Raw genomic sequence first — 19,147 nt, 5'->3', positions numbered from 1 at the left:
GGGGCTCCTCGTTTCTTACCAGTTCAAGATAACTGTTTGAAGAGGTATGTGACTATGTGGTCCAGACAAGAACAGAACAGCAGCCTGTGCACACCATGGTGTCCTCCAGAACTGTGAGCCCCTCAGAGATGGAGGACAGAATGATTTTTTTGCACTTTAACGAGTGCCTAGTAGGTAATGTGCAGATTATTTAGGTAATTTGCAGATTACCTAGGTAATGTGAGAAATATTTGAGAAACAAAATCATTTTCTGCACTTTAACTTTGATCGCCCGGTAATGTGCACATTAACTGATTTCTGCACTTTAACTGTAACATATACATGCATGCTAGGGTTGAAGGATGCTACAAATCACTTGGTGTAGAACATCTACCTGCATAAGCAGTTGCCTATCAAATACCTTTAGACTTTACAGTGTCTTTAAAAATAATTAGTGTGAAATTACTTTTTTTTTTTTTTTTTTTCCTATAGTAAACAAAGTTACTTTAATTATTAATTGAGATTTAACTTCCACTGGCAATGAGGCCTGAACACAGTTCACAGATCACTGGAAAAAAACATGTCACAATGCTGAAAAGATATAAACGTAATATTTAACAAACATTTATAATAAACCTTGGAATGATTAATCTAAACCACATACATATTATCCTGAATGCACATGACCTATAATATAAGCCTGTCTTCTCCTCCCTCTTGAATAACCTGACCAAGTGATGCCTGGTTTTGTATCTTCAGAAAGCACTGTTTTTTACACTCCATAAGTTTCTCAAAATCACGCCACATCTTCACTTGTTTCATATTTAGGCCATGGCTTTCTCGAACAGATTTTTGAGTTTCTCGTAATTTCTTTCCCAAATTCTCTTGCTCAGCAATATTCCTTGTATATTGTTCTCTGATTGACTTCCTTCTTTCCTGTGAATCTGGAGAAACATACGCTTTCATTTCATCTGCTGTGCGCTTGATTTGCATTTCAATGCTCTTTTTAATCAAGTTGATGTAGTGATATTGGCTTTCAGCCTGGCTGCACTCTTCCTGTAAGCTTCGCACATCCTGCTCTAACTTGGAACGATTGCTCTCCAGTCCGGCAGCACAGCTGTCATACTGTGCCTTCTTTTCATCATACTCCTGGGTCAGTTCCTGACGTTTTTGACGTAGAGGTCTCAGTTCTTTAATAACAGGTGCTAATGCAGTCTTCTTATCTGCAATCATGGAATTCAATTTCTTTACCATATCAGACATGTCATCAAGAGTCCGTCCTTTTTTTTCGTCCACCTCACTTTTTAAGGCAGATACCCTTTCCAACTCTTCTTGTGTGTCACTGTAGCCAGAAATACCCTTTTTTTGTTCCATTGTTTGCAGCTGTTGCTGCATGTGGTCATGGCGGTGCTTCAAAACTTGTTCCGTTCTCTGCAGGACTCCGCATTCTGCACTCAGTTCTGCCATTTCTTGACGTTTTTTCTTAAACACAGTGCTCTTCCCACGAAGCTTGCTGACATAACGTTTAAACTCATCTCCTCGTAAAATTTCAGAGCCATCTATATCACGAGCTTGGTTCAATTTCTGTGCAATTTCCTTTTCAAAATTGGCAATCTCTTCTTTTGCCTCCTGCAATTCTTCAGCTTTGGTTTCTTTCTTTCGTGCAATTATAGCTGCCCACTGCCTGCTTGCGTGTGTACAGTGTCCTGCTGCCCTGTTGCCTGCCGCATGTTGAACCGGCTCACAGTGAATCGGCCGGTGGGAGCTGTCGATGGATGAGTTCCACCTAATGCCGTCCTCTGTGGGGTCCCCACCGATGTCGTGCTGGTCTTTCAGGAGGATTCCCGTCTTTTGCTCCGAGTGTTTAAGCAGGGTTGCGAGCAGGCTGGGAAAGGCTTCAGCTCCGACGCCATTTTCCCGCACTTTCCGCTTAGTGATGTTTCGTCGATGGCGTGTGCTGGGTGAGGCCTGGTCAGGTAAGGCGGCTTTCAGTTTGCAGGGTTGTTCCTGTTCCAATCTGTCAGCCAGTTTCAGGGTCAGGGGGTGATTGTCTGAGTGGCTGATGTGAGCTAAGCAAGCGAGCGTCGTTTGATGACGGTCCCCTGTGGTAGTAGCCGGCTTGGCGCCATCTTCTGAGGCCTCCGCCATCTTGAGAGCTATGCCTCAATGTCAGCAGCGTCCAGAGCTCAAAAATACGGACCGGGATCACCCCCCGGTCCAGATGAAGGGGGGGGGCGGGGCCTTTTCGTCTCGGGTCTGGCCCTTGGTTGAGTACCGGTGGGCGGGATAGCGGAGCAGCGGCCGTCTGCTCCACTCACCGCCGGATTAGGCCCCGTTTGTGCCAGTGAGGATTCTTCCTCCAGGGGACTGAAGCCCTTCTGGCCAGCCTCACCCTGGGTCTGGTACTCTCCACCCGATGAGGGACACCGTTGCCGGTCGTTTTTTATGTCTAGTATCCCAGTCGCATGCTCGTTTTTTGTTGAGTTTTCAGGAGCTGGTCTTACATGCAACCGTCCTGCTCGGCGGTCCGGCCCCGCCCCGTGAAATTACTTTTTAACAATATATTCTAGCAATTTAGTTAACACATTTCATAAACTAATGCAGAGCCATGTATATTGGCCTTAATTTTGTAAACAGTGATTGGTGGTAAGTTGGACTTCCAAAATGAAGGCCAAATACACAGCTTGCAACAAATCTTCACGTGTGCTGAATTTGTCATGACTTAATTCTAAAGCATTGTGACAATGTATAATTTTACACAAACACACATGCACTCAAACAAACAGTATGTGCAATCACAAGAGCAAAGTGTCACTGTTCTGTACATTACAAATGGCTAGTTTAGTGAATTTTTGGACACTATGTGGTGTATTTTGTAGTGTATACTCAATGTTGACTTAAAGCTATCAACAATCTATTTTATTTACAAATTGCAAAAAAAGTACAATTAAAATCACACTGTTCTTTGTGTTTCCTATATTTATTTAAACATTTTCACTGTATCTGGTGGTAGTTTGACTTACCATAGTAAGGTAATGGCTCTGCAACACAGTATGCATCAGAAACGGTTACATAACTGTTTGCCATAGTCTGCTCCAGCTCTTCCCACTGTCTCATCAAAACCAGTTAGTCACAGTTGGCTACAGAAAAATCCTGAAAAGACATAGAAGACATAATTTGGCATGTGATTCATCAGGCTCGGAAACCTTCTTCGATTGCTCCATGGTCCAGTTCTAACGCTCACATCCCCATTGAAGGAGCTTTTGGCAGTGGACTGGGGTCATCATTGGGCCCCATATGCAGCAAACTGTGATGCACTATGTGTTCTGACACCTTTCTATAATGGCCAGCATTAAGTGTTTCAGCCATTTGAGCTATAGTAGCTTTTCTGTGTGGTCGGAGCAGACGGGCTAGCCTTCACTTCCTACGTGCATCAATGAACCTTGGACGCCCGTGACTGTCATGCCAATTCGTTGGTTACCCTTTCTTGCACCACTTTTGGTAGGTACTGTATACCAGGAACACCCCACAAGACTTTCCATTTTGAAGATACTCTAACCTAGTCGTCTAGCCCTCCCTATCTGACCCTTGTTAAAGTTACTCAGATATTTTCGCTCGGCCATTTTTCCTGCTCCCAACACATGAAATCCAAGAACTGACTGTTCACTTGCTGCCTAATATAACCCACCCTTTAACATGTGCAGTTGTAAAGATATAATCAATGTTATTCACTATACCTGTCAGAGATTTTAATGCTGTGGATGAGCAGTTTATTTACTATCTCTCTCTCTCTCTCTATATATATATATATATATATATATAATTGTTATTACAGCCCAGCATGTTACTGTATATCATTGGGTTAACAAATCGATTGAAACAATTATGTATTATAGGGAGGATGTGCAAAGTGTTGCCCTGCAATACATCGAATTCAAATGCTGCATGAGTGAAATCTACTCACTATCAATGAGAAGTCATTCTCAATATGAGATCTTGATACTGCAGTGTGGCATTTTTCATGTGCTGCCATTTAATACGTAATATGTACTAAGGATATCATGACAAATCCTAATTATGATAAGCCTATATATTTATAAATCTAGCTTAGATGATTCAAAATATTCCTCTGTGATAATCCTGGCCAATGAAACTGGTCTCTGAAACAGCAATGTTTTATATTGCAGAGTTAAAGGGACAGGGGCACTGCACCCAGACCACTTGAATTAGATGAAGTGTTCCAGGTGCCTGTTGTGTCCCTCTAAACCTAACTTTTGGATGACTATAGTATCCTTTTAAATATGCAAACCATGTTCCTTCAGTACATTCATCTTAGACAGATATATTCTGAAATGATTTATACCTTACAGTACAATATCCCCTCCAGTATTGATTAGCATGAACAAAAGTCGTTTTTAAAAAAAATTTGCTAAATGTAGTTTAAATGCTTGTTCATTGTCAAAAAGACTGTAGAATTAAACCATTCAATATCTTTATTTCTTGGTACAATATTGAAATTCTTAAAATGTTGGCTGCCTGTATTGTCTATTCCATGTATTGTCTATTTCTATTGTCTGTATTGCATGATTTTTTTTTATATGAACTGATGTATTTTATTTATTTATGAAAACTGAACATTAGTAATTATTCACAATTTAGACAGTTAATATACAAAATGTACACAAAAGGAGCAGATCCCATGAGCTTACAGTCTAGCGCTTACAGTTTTATACAATATGACTTTTGAGCTTACATTTTAAAGGTAATAATGGGGAGTTAAGACCAGGGGTCTGGTGACATAAATAAATACTTAAAGGGACACTATAGTCACCAGAACAACTACAGCTTAAAGGACCACTATAGGCACCCAGACCACTTCAGCTCAATGAAGTGGTCTGGGTGCCAGGTCCATCTAGGATTAAACCTGCCTGCTGTAAACATAGCAGTTTCAGAGAAACTGCTATGTTTACAAATGGGTTAATCCAGCCTCTAGTGGCTGTCTCGTTGACAGCCGCTAGAGGCGCTTCCGCGCTTCTCACTGTGATTTTCACAGTGAGAAGACACCAGCGTCCATAGGAAAGCATTGAGAATGCTTTCCTATGGACTGGCTGAATGCGCGTGCGGCTCTTGCCGCACATGCGCATTCAGTCGATGACGTCCAAAGGAGGAGGAGAGTCCCCAGCGCTGAGGGAGCCCGGCGCTGGAGAAAGGTGAGTGTTTAACCCCCTTCTTCCCCCTTCAGCCCGGGGGGAGTGGGACCCGGCACTATAGTGCCAGGAAAACGAGTTTGTTTTCCTGGCACTATAGTGGTCCTTTAATGTAGTTGTTCTGGTGAGTATATTAATTGCCTTCAGGCATTTCCATGTGTTTACATTGCCCCTAGGGACACCTCCAAGTGGCCACTCCTCAGATGGCCACTGGAGGTGCTTCCTGAGCCAGTGCTGCACAATAGGCAGCACTGCCATTCATCTTCTCCACGCTCTGGATGGGGATGCTGCATTTTCCTCGTAGAGATGCATTGATTCAATGCATTTCTATGAGTAGTTTCTGATTGACTAAAAAGGCATTTGGCCCTGCCCGCCTCCTTGCTGACTTCAGCCAATCCAATTCTTTTCCATAGGGAAAGCATTGGATTGGCTAAAAATCTGCAATTCTGATGTTGTCACCAAGGAGGTGAATCAGGGTGGGGCCAGCTGGCCCACGCAACGCTTAGAATTAAGGTGAGTTTTCACCTTTTCTAAGGAGGCTGAGGGGTAGGAGGGCAAGCCACCTAAATGGTGATTAAGCACTATTGGGTCAGGAATACATGTTTGTGTTTCTGACCCTATAGTGTTCCTTTAAAAGAACACTATAGTGTTAGGAATACAAAACTGTATTCCTAACGCTATCGTGTCCCTTTCCCTCTAATGACACTTACCTCACCCAGGCAAATAAATAGTTAATCAATCTCCTCCAGTGACTTAATGCCAATGGGGGAACCTAAAGTGCCCTGCCCAGCTAGCACTGCACATGCATTAAAGCTTCCCCATAGGAAAGCACTGAATAAATGCTTTCCTATGGGTATTTTAATGACTATGGATGTCTTGATGCAAAGCATGAAGATGTCTAATGGAGCCATGTAAATCCAGGAAGTGCCTCAAGTGGCTTCTCTGAATTCACAGTGTTTTACATTGCAGGGTTAAGGAAACAGGGGCACTGCATCCAGGTCACTTCAATGAGATAGTATTTAGGGCCCCCACAATAGGTTAATTTTAGGGCCCCCACCCACCGCTCAGGGGTGGGGGCCGGGGGGGGGACAATAGGTCCCCCCCTTATTGTTAATTTTAGGGCCCCCACCCACCGCTCAGGGGTGGGGGCCGGGGGGGACAATAGGTCCCCCCATATTGTTAATTTTAGGGCCCCCACCCACCGCTCAGGGGTGGGGGCCGGGGGGGGACAATAGGTCCCCCCCTTATTGTTAATTTTAGGGCCCCCACCCACTGCTCAGGGGTGGGGGCGGGGGGGGACAATAGGTCCCCCCCTTATTGTTAATTTTAGGGCCCCCACCCACCGCTCAGGGGTGGGGGCCGGGGGGGGGGACAATAGGTCCCCCCTTTTGTTAATTTTAGGGCCCCCACCCACCGCTCAGGGGTGGGGGCCGGGGGGGACAATAGGTCCCCCCTTATTGTTAATTTTAGGGCCCCCACCCACCGCTCAGGGGTGGGGGCCAGTGGGGGACAATAGGTCCCCCCCTTATTGTTAATTTTAGGGCCCCCACCCACCGCTCAGGGGTGGGGGCCGGGGGGGACAATAGGTCCCCCCTATTGTTAATTTTAGGGCCGGAGAGGGGGAGGACAGTAGGTCCCCCCTCATTATCTTTATGGCCCCCACCCGCCGCCCGGGGGGGGGACAGTAGCCCCCCCCTCATTATCATTATGGCCCCCACCCGCCGCACAGGGGTGGGGGCCGGGGGGCGGAGGACAGTAGGTCCCCCCCCTCATTATCATTATGGCCCCCACCCGAACCCAGGGGTGGGGGCCGGGGGGGGGGAGGAGAGTAGGTCTCCTCCCCCCCCTTCAGCCACTATTGTGGGTTTTAAAATTCGCCTGCCTATTGAAGGCTATGGCGGTTCGCACGGTTCGCGAACATTTGCGGACGTTCGCGTCCACCGTTCGCGAAACGAAAATTTTATGTTCGCGACATCACTAATGACAACTAGTTGTACTCTATCCTTAAGCCAATGTTCTACCCAAGAACAAGAATATTCATCTAGACCAATTTATTTTAGTTTGAAGACTAACCTTTTGTGAGGAACCGTATCAAATGTCTTGGAAAAATCCAAGTAGATCACATCCACTGCAACACCCTGATATATACTTCTACTTACTTCTTCGTAGAATGCAATTAGGTTAGTTTGACATGACCTATGTTTCATAAAACCATGCTGATTATTGCTAACAAATAGTTAACAAAAAGTCCAGGGGAAGAGCCATTTTTTACAAAACGCGCCTTTTTATGTATGGATGTATGGGGTTGGTTAAAACATATAGAACGACATTTTGCCAATATTTTCGGAGATAATACCACCCATACCAGACTTTTATACTATTATACATTCATGCTCTATACGAGTAATCTCTGTAGCTCGTTTGATTTTTCGCCTACGAGGTGTCCACTGTCAATTATCTTTATTATTTATTATCATTCTTCATTTATCATTTTTTATTTTATTTTCATTATATATTCTTTCAAGGATATCTTCCATTTCCTCTAAGTGAAGGGAGGGGGGTACTTGCTTATCTATACTCTGGTATCTCATATCTCTAATAGACTACTTGCAACATTATAACCTTATCTCACTTAAGCTTCCCCCTTCCAAATTTTCCATTTGTTATTTTTTTTTCGTTATTTCACCTTTTTATATTTATTTTATACATCGCTAATTTCAGTGAATACCCTCCACAGTCTTGGAGTGGATAGTCTCTGATTCTTTCCATTTTCCTTATTTATCTTATTTATTTATTTTTGCTTTGTACATCGTGTAATTTCATGTATACATATTTCTCTATACCACAGTTTTGTAGGATTTTTTCCTAATATAGATACTCGATTTGATCCTCTTGTAGATTGAGGTTTTTATACATATATTTATACATTAAAAGTTATGTTTTATTAGGGATACTCCCTACCAATGGGGGTCTATCTCCTAAATGTGTTTTTCTTGCGTTCTTTTTGTTAACTATTAATTATTTCTGGGGGTTACCCCCCCTTCCTTTGAGTAACCTGACATCCTCTCCCTAGAAGGTTCTTTTTTGTTTTGCTAATAAAAAAGTTCTTCCCAATGAATTCCTGAATATTATCTCTTAATAGCTCTTCAAATATTTTCCCAGTCACAAAAGTTATTTCACACATTTTTATCCTGTAACTTCATCGTAGCTCCCTATCAATCATTGTCCTTTGTATGCTTTCGCTATCCTGACTGCCAGGTGAATAGAAAAGGACAAATGAACAATGTTTTTACCATATTTTTCAGAATATAATGCGCACTGGAATATAACACCATATATTTTAACTAGAAATTTAGGAAACATTAATTAAACAACCTGTGCCATAATTACCATATACCATACAGTGTGTGTATGGGATGCAGTGTTGTAGGGGATGTAGTGTGTATGTGTGTATAATGAATGTGTGTAGGGGATGTAGTGTTTATGTGTATGGTGAATGCATTGTGTGTATAGTGAATGCAGAGTGTGTATGCGTATATATTGAATGCAGAGTGTTTGTAAGGAATGCTGTGTGTGCACAAATAGTGAATGTAGTGTGTATAGAGGATGCAGGGCCGGTGCAAGGATTTTTGCCGCCCTAGGCAAAAAAAAAATTGACGCCCCCCCCCCCCCCAATATGTCCTGCCCACCATGTGACATCACAATGCCCCGCCCATATGCTCTGCCATATGGGCCAACGCCAGTCTTCACAAAGGGTCTTTTATCTGAAAAGACAGTGTGTTTACATTAAAAAGCCTACAGGCACAGGCTATAGACACCAGAACCACTACATTATGCTGTAGTGCTTCTGGTGACTATAGTATCCATTTAATGTGAAGTAAATTAGAGATTAGTTCCACTAATAATATATTGGATTGCCTACTTACCACCAGATGAGGACAAGGGGCTGATGATGGGCTCAGTCTGGCTCCACAGGTCTGGTGTAGAAGAGGCTCTCTGGAGACTGTTTTTAACAGTGCTCACAACAATTAACAAACAGGAAGCAGCTCCATTTTTTTAGGGCCCCTTACACAGCTCAAGGTCTGGGCCCCCAGGGGGCATACGCCTACAATGCTCACCCATAAATCTACCTACATGGCCCATCCATGAGTTGGGGATGTTTTATGTGTGCAATTTGTGTAAGGGATGTAGTGTGTTTATAGGGGATGTAGTGTGCTTGCGTGTAAGGAATGCATTGTATGTTTCTGTGTGTGTGTGTGTGTGTGTGTGTGTGTAAGGTTTGTTTCTGTGTATGTAATTGAATGCAGTGTGTGTCTGTAAGGGGGGCATTAATTATGTAAGAGAACGTAAGGGATGCATTGTGTGTTTCGGGTGTGTCTGTGTGTGAGTAGGAATGCATTGTATGTTTCTGTGTGTGTGTGTGGGGGGGGGGGGATGCATTGTGTATGTGTGTAGTGTAAAAGAGAGGGTTTGTGGGGTAGGATAGGGGAACAGCTCTTTATTTAAAAAAAAAAAATTCATAGTGCTCTCCCCTCCGGTCAATTATTGATTTCCCCCTCCCTTCTGTCCCTCCGTGTTCTCCCCTTCTGTCACTTAGTGCTCTCCCTTGGCCCCCTGTCCCCCTGCAGTCCCCCCTTGGTGGTCTTCTCACTCCCCCCTTAGTGGTCCTCCCTCTCCCAAACCCCTTAGTAGACCTTCCCCTACTCCCCCCACCCCCTTAGTGGTAATCTCCCCCCCTTAGTGGTCCTTACCCTCCTCCCCTCTCCTTAGTAGTCCTCCCTCCTTACACCCCTTTGATGGTCCTTCCCCCCCTTAGTGGTCCTCCCTCTCCCAAACCCCTAGTGGACCTCCCCTCCTCCTCCCTCAGTGGTCCTTACCTCCCCACCCCTGTTCCCCCTGTGTTCCTTCACCCCCCTCCCCCAGTGGTCCTGACTCACGCCTCCCCAAGTGGTCCTTACCCTCCCCTAGTGGTCCTTACATCCCCCTCCCCTCCCCTCCCCTAGTGGTCCTTACCCTCCCCTCCCCTAGTGGTCCTTGCTCCCCCCTCCCCTCCCCTACTGGTCCTTACCTTCCCCTCTCCTAGTGGTCCTTATCCCCCCTCCCTCCCCTAGTGGTCCTTATCCCCCCTCCCTCCCCTAGTGGTCCTTATCCTCCCTCCCTCCCCTAGTGGTCCTTACCCCCCCTCCCTCCCATAGTGGTCCTTACCCCTCCCCTCCCTCCCCTAGTGGTCCTTATCCCCCTCCCTCCCCTAGTGGTCCTTACCCCCCCTCCCTCCCATGGTGGTCCTTACCCCCCCTGCCTCCCATGGTGGTCCTTACCCCCCCCCCCTCCCTCCCATAGTGGTCCTTACCCCCCCCTCCCTCCCATGGTGGTCCTTACCCCCTCCTTCCCTCCCATAGTGGTCCTTACCCCCCCTCCCATGGTGGTCCTTACCCCCCTCCCAAAGTGGTCCTTACCCCCCCCCCTCCCAAAGTGGTCCTTACAATCCCCCCCCCTCCCTCCCAAAGTGGTCCTTACAATCCCCCCCTTCCCTCCCAAAGTGGTCCTTACAATCCCCCCTCCCTCCCAAAGTGGTCCTTACAATCCCCCCTCCCTCCCTCCCATAGTGGTCCTTACAATCCCCCCCTTCCCTCCCAAAGTGGTCCTTACAATCCCCCCTCCCTCCCAAAGTGGTCCTTACAATCCCCCCTCCCTCCCAAAGTGGTCCTTACAATCCCCCCCCCCCCCAAAGTGGTCCTTAACCCCCCCCCCCCCCCCCGCCTCCCTCCCAAAGTGGTCCTTACCCTCCCCTCTGCCCATGTAGCATGGCCGGGCGGCGCGGAACGCGGGACAGGAACCTCTGTTTCCTGTACCCGGCCGCCGGCGGAATGACAGGAAGCGCTCACTAAGTGAGCACTTCCTGTCATTCCGCCGGCGGCCGGGTACAGGAAACAGAGGTTCCTGTCCCGCGTTCCGCGCCGTCGGCCACGCTACATGGAGAGACCGGCAGGAGGGAGCGCTCTGCGCTTCCCTCCTGCCGGTCACTCAAACCCGGCCGCCCTCACACAGCAGTGCTGCGCCGCCTGAGGCTTGTTAAAGCGCTCAGGCGGCGCAGCATGAGGAGCCACACCGGGCACAGGGATCCGGCGCCCCCTGGTAAGTTGCGCCCTAGGCGGCTGCCTAGGTCGCCTTACAGGTGGCGCCGGCCCTGAGAGGATGCAATGTGTGTGTATAATGAATACTGTGTATATGTGGAAGGGATGCAGTGTGTATATATTGAGTGCGGTTTGTAAGGGATGCAGTGTGTGTTTGTATTGTGAATGCAGTGTGTGTGTTGTGTGTGTGAGACTTTGTGGAGTATGATAAGGGCTGTGTTCCATGGGGATGACGATAGAGCAGCAGTTTTACTTTAATTATCATTTATTTATGTATTGTTCTTATTAGAGTTTATTCCTCCACCCTGCTTCTTACTTATAGCAAGAGACTGGTGGTCCTATGGTGGCTGCAACTCTGCCAGAGGAACACTGTACTTGCGGGCCTTAGCATTGTACAGTTTTAGAGCGTTGCCGTGATAACCCGCAGCAATGCTCTGGAATGCCAACACTTGTGAGAGTGGGAGCTGCAGACAAAGTATAAAAGGCCCCTCCTGCTATGGAAGCCTGCAGTGCTCACCGGCTCAGCGGGCCAGACATGGATGCATATATATATATATATATATATATATATATATATATATATACACACATATTTATATATAATTAGCGATTCTCGCTATTCATATACCATTAAAAGGATACTCAGCATATAGGATGCAAGCAGTTTTTTATCCCAAATGTTGGGGTAAAAATCTGCATTCTATAGTCTGAAAAATATAGTATTTATTTTTCTCATTTGTAATGTTTAACTGGGTTTTGCCTTATCTGAACTGGATTATAATGTAATCTACTAAATCTTTTATACATTAATATAAAATGAAATGGAACATCTCATGAAAAAATCAAAACATTTGTAATAGGTGATTGTTATTTTAAAGAAACAATTAAAGTATTATATGGCCATATACAACAATATCAAAATAGTATAAGATAGAAAAGTCTGATATTTTGTCTACTGCACTCTAAATAAATACCCTGAGCACCATAGTGACTCACACTCTTTATTCCTGCCAGCGGGCCGATAGTGCCTTAAATTATTGTTCGCTTGCATAAAAGCAAGTGAATGATACATTGGTCCCTATTCAGTTTAAAATCTGTGCTTTGTGAATATTCTGAATCCCCCCTCCATCTCAAATGTCATTTGCATTCCCACTTCCAAATACTCACTTCTTTTCATTTACCCTATTCTCTCCCTGTACCTATTAGTTCTACGTCAATTTACTCTCCAATTTTACAATTCAACAGGGGGATATAAATTAACAAGCATTGACAAACAAAGTAATATTGACTGAAACAAGGTGCTAGTGCAACATTATAAGTTAATTGTCTTTTTCTACCTTCCATATCTGTACCATTTTCTTCTCTCTGTTGGGCTTTTTGTTCCCTTTGATATTGGTCATCTGCTCCCATTCTGTATCAGTTCCCATCAAAAAAGGTACACTGTAGGCACTATAACTATTTTGTCTCATTGAATTGGTTATAGTGCCTGGAGTCCCTTGGAACTGCTCCTGCGTTCAGTATCAGACAATTTGCAAACAGCAAATACTTCCTTGTAAACACTCTGGATCTTCTACGCACACGCTGGATCCTCTACACATACAAAAGATCCCCTATAGACACACAGTGCACCCTTTACACACACAGTGCACCCTTCACATACCATGCACCCCATGCATTCCCTATAGAAACACACCGCACCACCCACACACTATATTTCTGACATACACACTCTGGATCCCCTATGCACACATTAGATGCTCTACACTCAAACACGCACTACATTCCCTAAACACACATTCTCTACAATTCATACACACACTACACCACATACACACACACTATTTATTTTTATTTATTACTGGTATTTATAAAGCGCCAACAGATTTCACAGCGCTTTACAATTAGTGGAGAACGTACAATATACACAGACAAATGCAAGAGGTAGAGAGAGCCCTGCCAGTAACCTGATAACTAGCCATTGAAGCTCTTTTATACAAAGGGCTTAGCTGGAGAGTATTACATATACTACAGTCCCTATGCACACCCTTGTTACACCCCCTATACACACACCCTCTCGCTCTCTTCAGTCTCCAGCCACACATATTACACCACAAACACATCAGAACTAAAACCAACCAATTTACACAAAACACCACACCACAATCAGCTCACTCTGCACACACGCAATCTCACAAGCAGCCTCCAAACACATGCACAATACACTTTCCTTGCCACTTTGTCGTCTGGTGTCCCACTTATGGAGACACCAGAGACAGAACACATTTTTCTCATGCTAGCGCTCTTCAGCAGAGCTCTATGCATGGGTTGCCCTGGAAGAGCATTTAACAAACATGCATCCGTTTAGAGCAGGCATGTTTATCATTGGTGATGACAAAACGCCACCTTTCTGGCCCCACCCATTTCTGCTCAGGATTATGCTTCTTCTTTACCCCAAGCAGTACAAATTGGATGGTTTGCTGATTCTTGTTTAACATGTAAATATTTAAAATGGTGATGCTGAATGGAAGAACAGTGCCGAGAGACTTGACACTATAACCACTTTAATGAAATGAAGCAGTTATGGTGCTCTCCTCCTGATAATGTCTTATTACCTGGTAAGGTTCCCTGCAGATTAAACCGCTTGATGTATTGTGATAACAGGTGTAGCGGTAAAATATTACCCAACTGTGATATCACTTCACATCAAGCATCTTAATGTGCCACATTAATTTATTTGGTTTTCCACTAATAATTGCTGTATTGGAGACAGACACTGATTATCACTATAGAGGGTTCTGAGTACCATTGGCTTCACTTGTTTAATAGTCTCACCATTACTGTTTCAAAAAAAGCGGCTTTCTAGTCTAAACTATAATAAGTAGCACTGAATATGCACTCCAAAGCTGTACTCTCTTCTAGCTTTCAGAAGAAGTAACATTCGCAGTGAGAACTCGTGAATTTGATAAAAAGGAGAGGCATTGTGAGTGATATGTACTATTTACTCTTTAATAACATTCCTATATACCCACAAATATATAACTGGGGACAGGGCAACACTCTCTTCTCATCGACCCACTGAAGTTTGGACGAATTCTCACTTGATAATGCATAAAAACGTTATTTCAGATTGAATGCAGAGAGGTGGACTATGTGTGATTGAGAGTGCTCGGACATGTCCAAAAACTCAAAACAGAAAATCCAGGGGAGCACTGATAGACTTATTGTCATAGCATAACAATGATTTGTAGTGGTTATGGTGCCTAGAGTTTCTCTTGACCCTAAATGGTGGTGACAAAATAATTTACAGTCTTCAACCCACTAAAAATAAAAATGGTTTCAGCTAACCACAACAATTATTTTCCTTCACTTTGCGTAATCTTTTTAATTGATTAATTCTTCTACTTATTTTATCAACCTATCGCATAATTGTCCAATTTACTGTGAACACATTTAACATAATAGTACTGTGGTCTCCTTAAATTTCATGTGAGGCAACTTGGAATCACCAAATATAATCACTATCCTTGTTACTGTTTCACTGGGGGAGCTGTTAGAGTTCATTAAAGATGCAGTTTTGCAATTATATATGTCTTCAAATATCTTCCATAAGCCAAAGACACATTTTTGTACAACAGCCAAAATGATCTGGAATTCTTGTGAGAGAAACAGAAGCAGGGAGGAAGTGGTAATGTGCTCCATCATGAAAAAATACTGGGTTTTTTTGTGGGGGTTTTTTTACACTCCCACTGTCCTTAAAATTTCCCTCTCTCATAACCTCTGTACTGCTAGAACTGCCTGCATACTCTCATGATGTAGAGCTAAAATTATTCAACAAATTTTAAGTTGTTTCATGTTTCTAATGTAGGAAAATGGTAGTACTATTGTTGCGGTGGAGAAGCTAAATCCCCTTATTTTCCCCTCCTACAAATTATTATAATTGTTTTTTTAAAAAAAAATGTATGCTAAAAACCTTATACACATGGTTTAATGAGCAAAGGTCCTCCAAATTATTTTTTACCTCAATTTAAGCGCTGCTGTTACTGACCAGAAACACTAGCATGATAACAATCTAAGACTATTCACTGGCTGCTGTGGCTTTCCAATATGTAGGAAACATACCGTATATACTCGAGTATAAGCCGAGTTTTTCAGCCCATTTTTTGGGCTGAAAAACCCCAACTCGGCTTATACTCGAGTCAAGGTCTGTATTATGGCAATTTGCATTGCCATAATACAGACCGGGGGAGAGGGGGGCTGGCAGAGCTGTACTTACCTGTTCTGCAGCTCCTGTCAGCTCTCTCCTCCTCCGCGCCGTCCGTTCAGCACCTCGGTCAGCTCCCAGTGTAAGTCTCGCGAGAGCCGCGGCTCTCGCGAGACTTACAATGTGAGCTGATAGAAGGAGCTGCACGGACGGCGCAGAGGAGGAGGAAGCTGACAGGAGCTGCAGAACAGGTAAGTACAGCTCTGCCAGCCCCCCTCTCCCCCCACTGAACTGCCACTGGACCACCAGGGAAGGAGAGCCCCCCTCCCTGCCATGTATCAAGCAGGGAGGGGGGACGAAAAAAAAAAAAAATAAGAAATAATAATAATAAAAAAAAAAAATAATAATAAAAAAAATAATAAAAAAAAAGGGGGTATAAGGACCACTGTGGGAGGGGGGGGGTATAAGGACCACTATGGGAGGGAGGGGGGGGGATATGGACCACTATGGGAGGGAGGGGGGGTATAAGGACCGCTATGGGAGGGAGGGGGGGGTATAAGGACCGCTATGGGAGGGAGGGGGGGATAAGGACCACTATTGGAGGGAGGGGGTGGGATAAGGACCACTATGGGAGGGAGGGGGGGTATAAGGACCACTATGGGAGGGAGGGGGGGGATAAGGACCACTATGGGAGGGAAGGGGGGGATAAGGACCACTATGGGAGGGAGGGGGGGGATAAGGACCACTATGGGAGGGAGGGGGGGAAAAGGACCACTATACCACTATGGAAGGGAGGGGGGATAAGGACCACTATCGGAGGCAGGGGGGTGGGATAAGGACCACTATCGGAGGCAGGGGGGTGGGATAAGGACCACTATGGGAGGGAGGGGGGGAGAAAAGGAACACTATGGGAGGGAGGGGGGGATAAGGACCACTATGGGAGGAAGGGAGGGGGGGATAAGGACCACTATGGGAGGGAGGGGGATAAGGACCACTATGGGAGGGAGGGGGATAAGGACCACTATGGGAGGGAGGGGGGGGATAAGGACCACTAGGGGAGGGAGGGGGGGATAAGGACCACTAGGGGAGGGGAGGGGGAAGTAAGGACCACTAGGGGAGGGGAGGGGGAAGTAAGGACCACTAGGGGAGGGGTGAGTCAGGACCACTGGGGGAGGGGGGTGAAGGAACACGGGGGTGGGGAGGTAAGGATCACTGAGGGAGGAGGAGGGGAGGTCAGGACATATGGGGGGGCAAATATCCTTGCACCGGCCCTGCACACACTGCATTCATACACTGCATTCATACACACACTGCATTCATACACACACTGCACTCATACACACACACTGCACTCACACACACTGCACTCACACACACTGCATTCATACACACACACACTGCATTCATACACACGCTGCACTCATACACACGCTGCACTCATACACACACACGCTGCACTCATACGCACACACGCTGCACTCATACGCACACACGCTGCACTCATACGCACACACTGCATTCATTATACACACACTGTAAATAAATATTCAATTAATATATTTTTTTTAGGATCTAATTTTATTTAGAAATTTACCAGTAGCTGCTGCATTTCCCACCCTAGTCTTATACTCGAGTCAATACGTTTTCCCAGTTTTTTGGGGAAAAATTAGGGGCCTCGGCTTATATTCGGGTCGGCTTATACTCGAGTATATACGGTAAGCAGAATTTTTACCTGCTTACTATAAAGCAAGTAAGAAAAAAAATAAATGCATTTAAATTAATGTGGTCCCTCTTGAAATGTACATTACTCATTTTTGTATGCACACATTTGAATGGGGATATTTTCATTTTGGCCAAGCACTGTAAAAGCAGATTAAATGTAAGTGCTCACAAAGCTAAACTGGTATAAATACATATTTGTAATGACATTTATTTTATACTAAACATCTGGCAGTGAGCTAAATGAACACTGAGCTAAAGAATCTGCATCTTGATAATTTTACTACTGAAGAATAAGGCTTATACTAGAAGAGTGCCAGGGCAGTCCTGTCATCAACACATCAGCAGTTGGCTGTAGTGGTTATGGTGCTTGGAGTATTCCTTTAAAATCAGCTGCTTCACTAATATTACATTCCATCGATAACAATGGTAAACAATATACTGTGTTATTAAAGAAACACCAAAGCATTATAAATACCTGTATCACTAACGCTGTAGTATCACTGTGAGATAAAAATAATAAATTAAAGCTTTTTAATTATTAATTTCTGGTATAGGTCATGCCCCTGCAGTCTCACAGCTTAAATATCTATCATTTATGAGTTTAACCACTTTGTTTATGCTGCCCTAGTCACACCTCTCTGTATGTAATATGCACAGCCTTCCTAAACACTTCCTATGAAGTGAGATCTAATGTTTACGCTTCCTGTTTTGCACAGTCTGCCTAATTTAGAATTTCTTCTCTGGTGCACTGTAGTTCTTGTAGAAGCCTCCTGTGTATGATAAAAGCTCAATTTACAGAGCAGGAGATAAAAACTGTTAAAGTAAATTAACATATGATTAAAAATTAAACTATTTTTTTTCATGCAGGCTGTGTCACTTAGGAGGTGCGGCTATGGCTGCAGAAACAAAAAATATTTCACTACTAAATGGTAGATAATTGAGCAGTGAGATTTCAGAGGTATGAGCTATACCAGGGTTGCCCAAAAGGTAGATCTCCAGATGTTGGAGAACTACAACTCCCCTGATGCTTTACTTGCCTTTAGTATGACAAAGCATTGTTGAAGCTGTAGTTTTAAAACAGCTGGGGATCTACCTATTGGGCACCCCTGATCTATAAAAAAAAAAAATCTGCTTCATTAAGCTAAAGCTGTCCCTTTAACCCCTTAAGGGCGGCGGGCGTTCGATGCCGTCCTTGGGGACCCGGTCCTAAACTCCGGCAGGCGGCATAGAACACCCAAGCCGTTCTATGTACTTACCCGGTCGCCGGTGATCCCACGCCGGCGATCCCACGCCGGCGAGGGGGGGTTTCATCTGCCATCCCAGGGAGTCCCCCTGCTTCCGATCCGGCCCTTCTGGGCCATGTGATCGCGAGGTCCTTGCGAGGACCTCACGATCACATGGCCAGCATAGCCGTCCACAGCATTGCCAGCTGGGATGACTGGCTGTAAAATGAATAAATAAAGATTAAAACAGTGTAAGATTAACTAATATATACTTAGATCATATATATTATATATATGATCTAAGTATATATATATATATATATATATAAATACAAAAAGAGAAGTCCTGCGCTTAAGCAGCAAGGACTACAACACACATCAGCCCCAATATATAGTAAAAACCAAAGAAAAGAAAATGTTACTTGCGCTTTCTCCTTAATCCCTATGTATATTTAGACAAATGGAGGTCATTTAGTTGCTCCAATGGCCATTGGAGGGATGCCCGCCTGCCAACGTCAAGGCAGACCCCCCTAAGCGGGTCCTAACACTGACCCTTCAGCCTGCTTCCATGAGCTTCTGGCAAAGATATCTCTAATGAGACAGAAAGGGGTATTTTTTATATACACCCCTTTACTTATTAACCCTTAATAGGGAACACATGGGATGGGTAGCAGCATTGTA

The 19,147-nt window shown here is 44.6% G+C and overlaps 2 protein-coding genes across 2 annotated transcripts in view; both read right to left on the bottom strand.

The window, feature by feature from the left end:
• Positions 1-19,147, bottom strand: part of LOC134607868 (bile acid receptor-like) — a 115,550-nt gene that overhangs the window by 22,049 nt on the left and 74,354 nt on the right. The window contains exon 2 of the mRNA XM_063450445.1: positions 3,003-3,132. Coding sequence (XP_063306515.1) covers positions 3,003-3,096 — 94 coding nt within the window. The 5' untranslated portion in view covers positions 3,097-3,132. The remainder of the gene's footprint in view (positions 1-3,002; positions 3,133-19,147) is intronic.
• Positions 470-2,127, bottom strand: LOC134600712 (intraflagellar transport protein 81 homolog). The gene has a single exon (XM_063445099.1). The coding sequence runs from the start codon at positions 2,125-2,127 to the stop codon at positions 667-669; it is 1,461 nt and encodes a 486-aa protein (XP_063301169.1). The 3' UTR covers positions 470-666.

Source organism: Pelobates fuscus, chromosome 1 (genome assembly GCF_036172605.1).
Source record: "Pelobates fuscus isolate aPelFus1 chromosome 1, aPelFus1.pri, whole genome shotgun sequence".
NCBI lineage: Eukaryota > Metazoa > Chordata > Amphibia > Anura > Pelobatidae > Pelobates > Pelobates fuscus.
The sequence above is the reverse complement of the archived record's forward strand: the minus strand, read 5'-3'. Positions and strand labels throughout refer to the sequence as shown.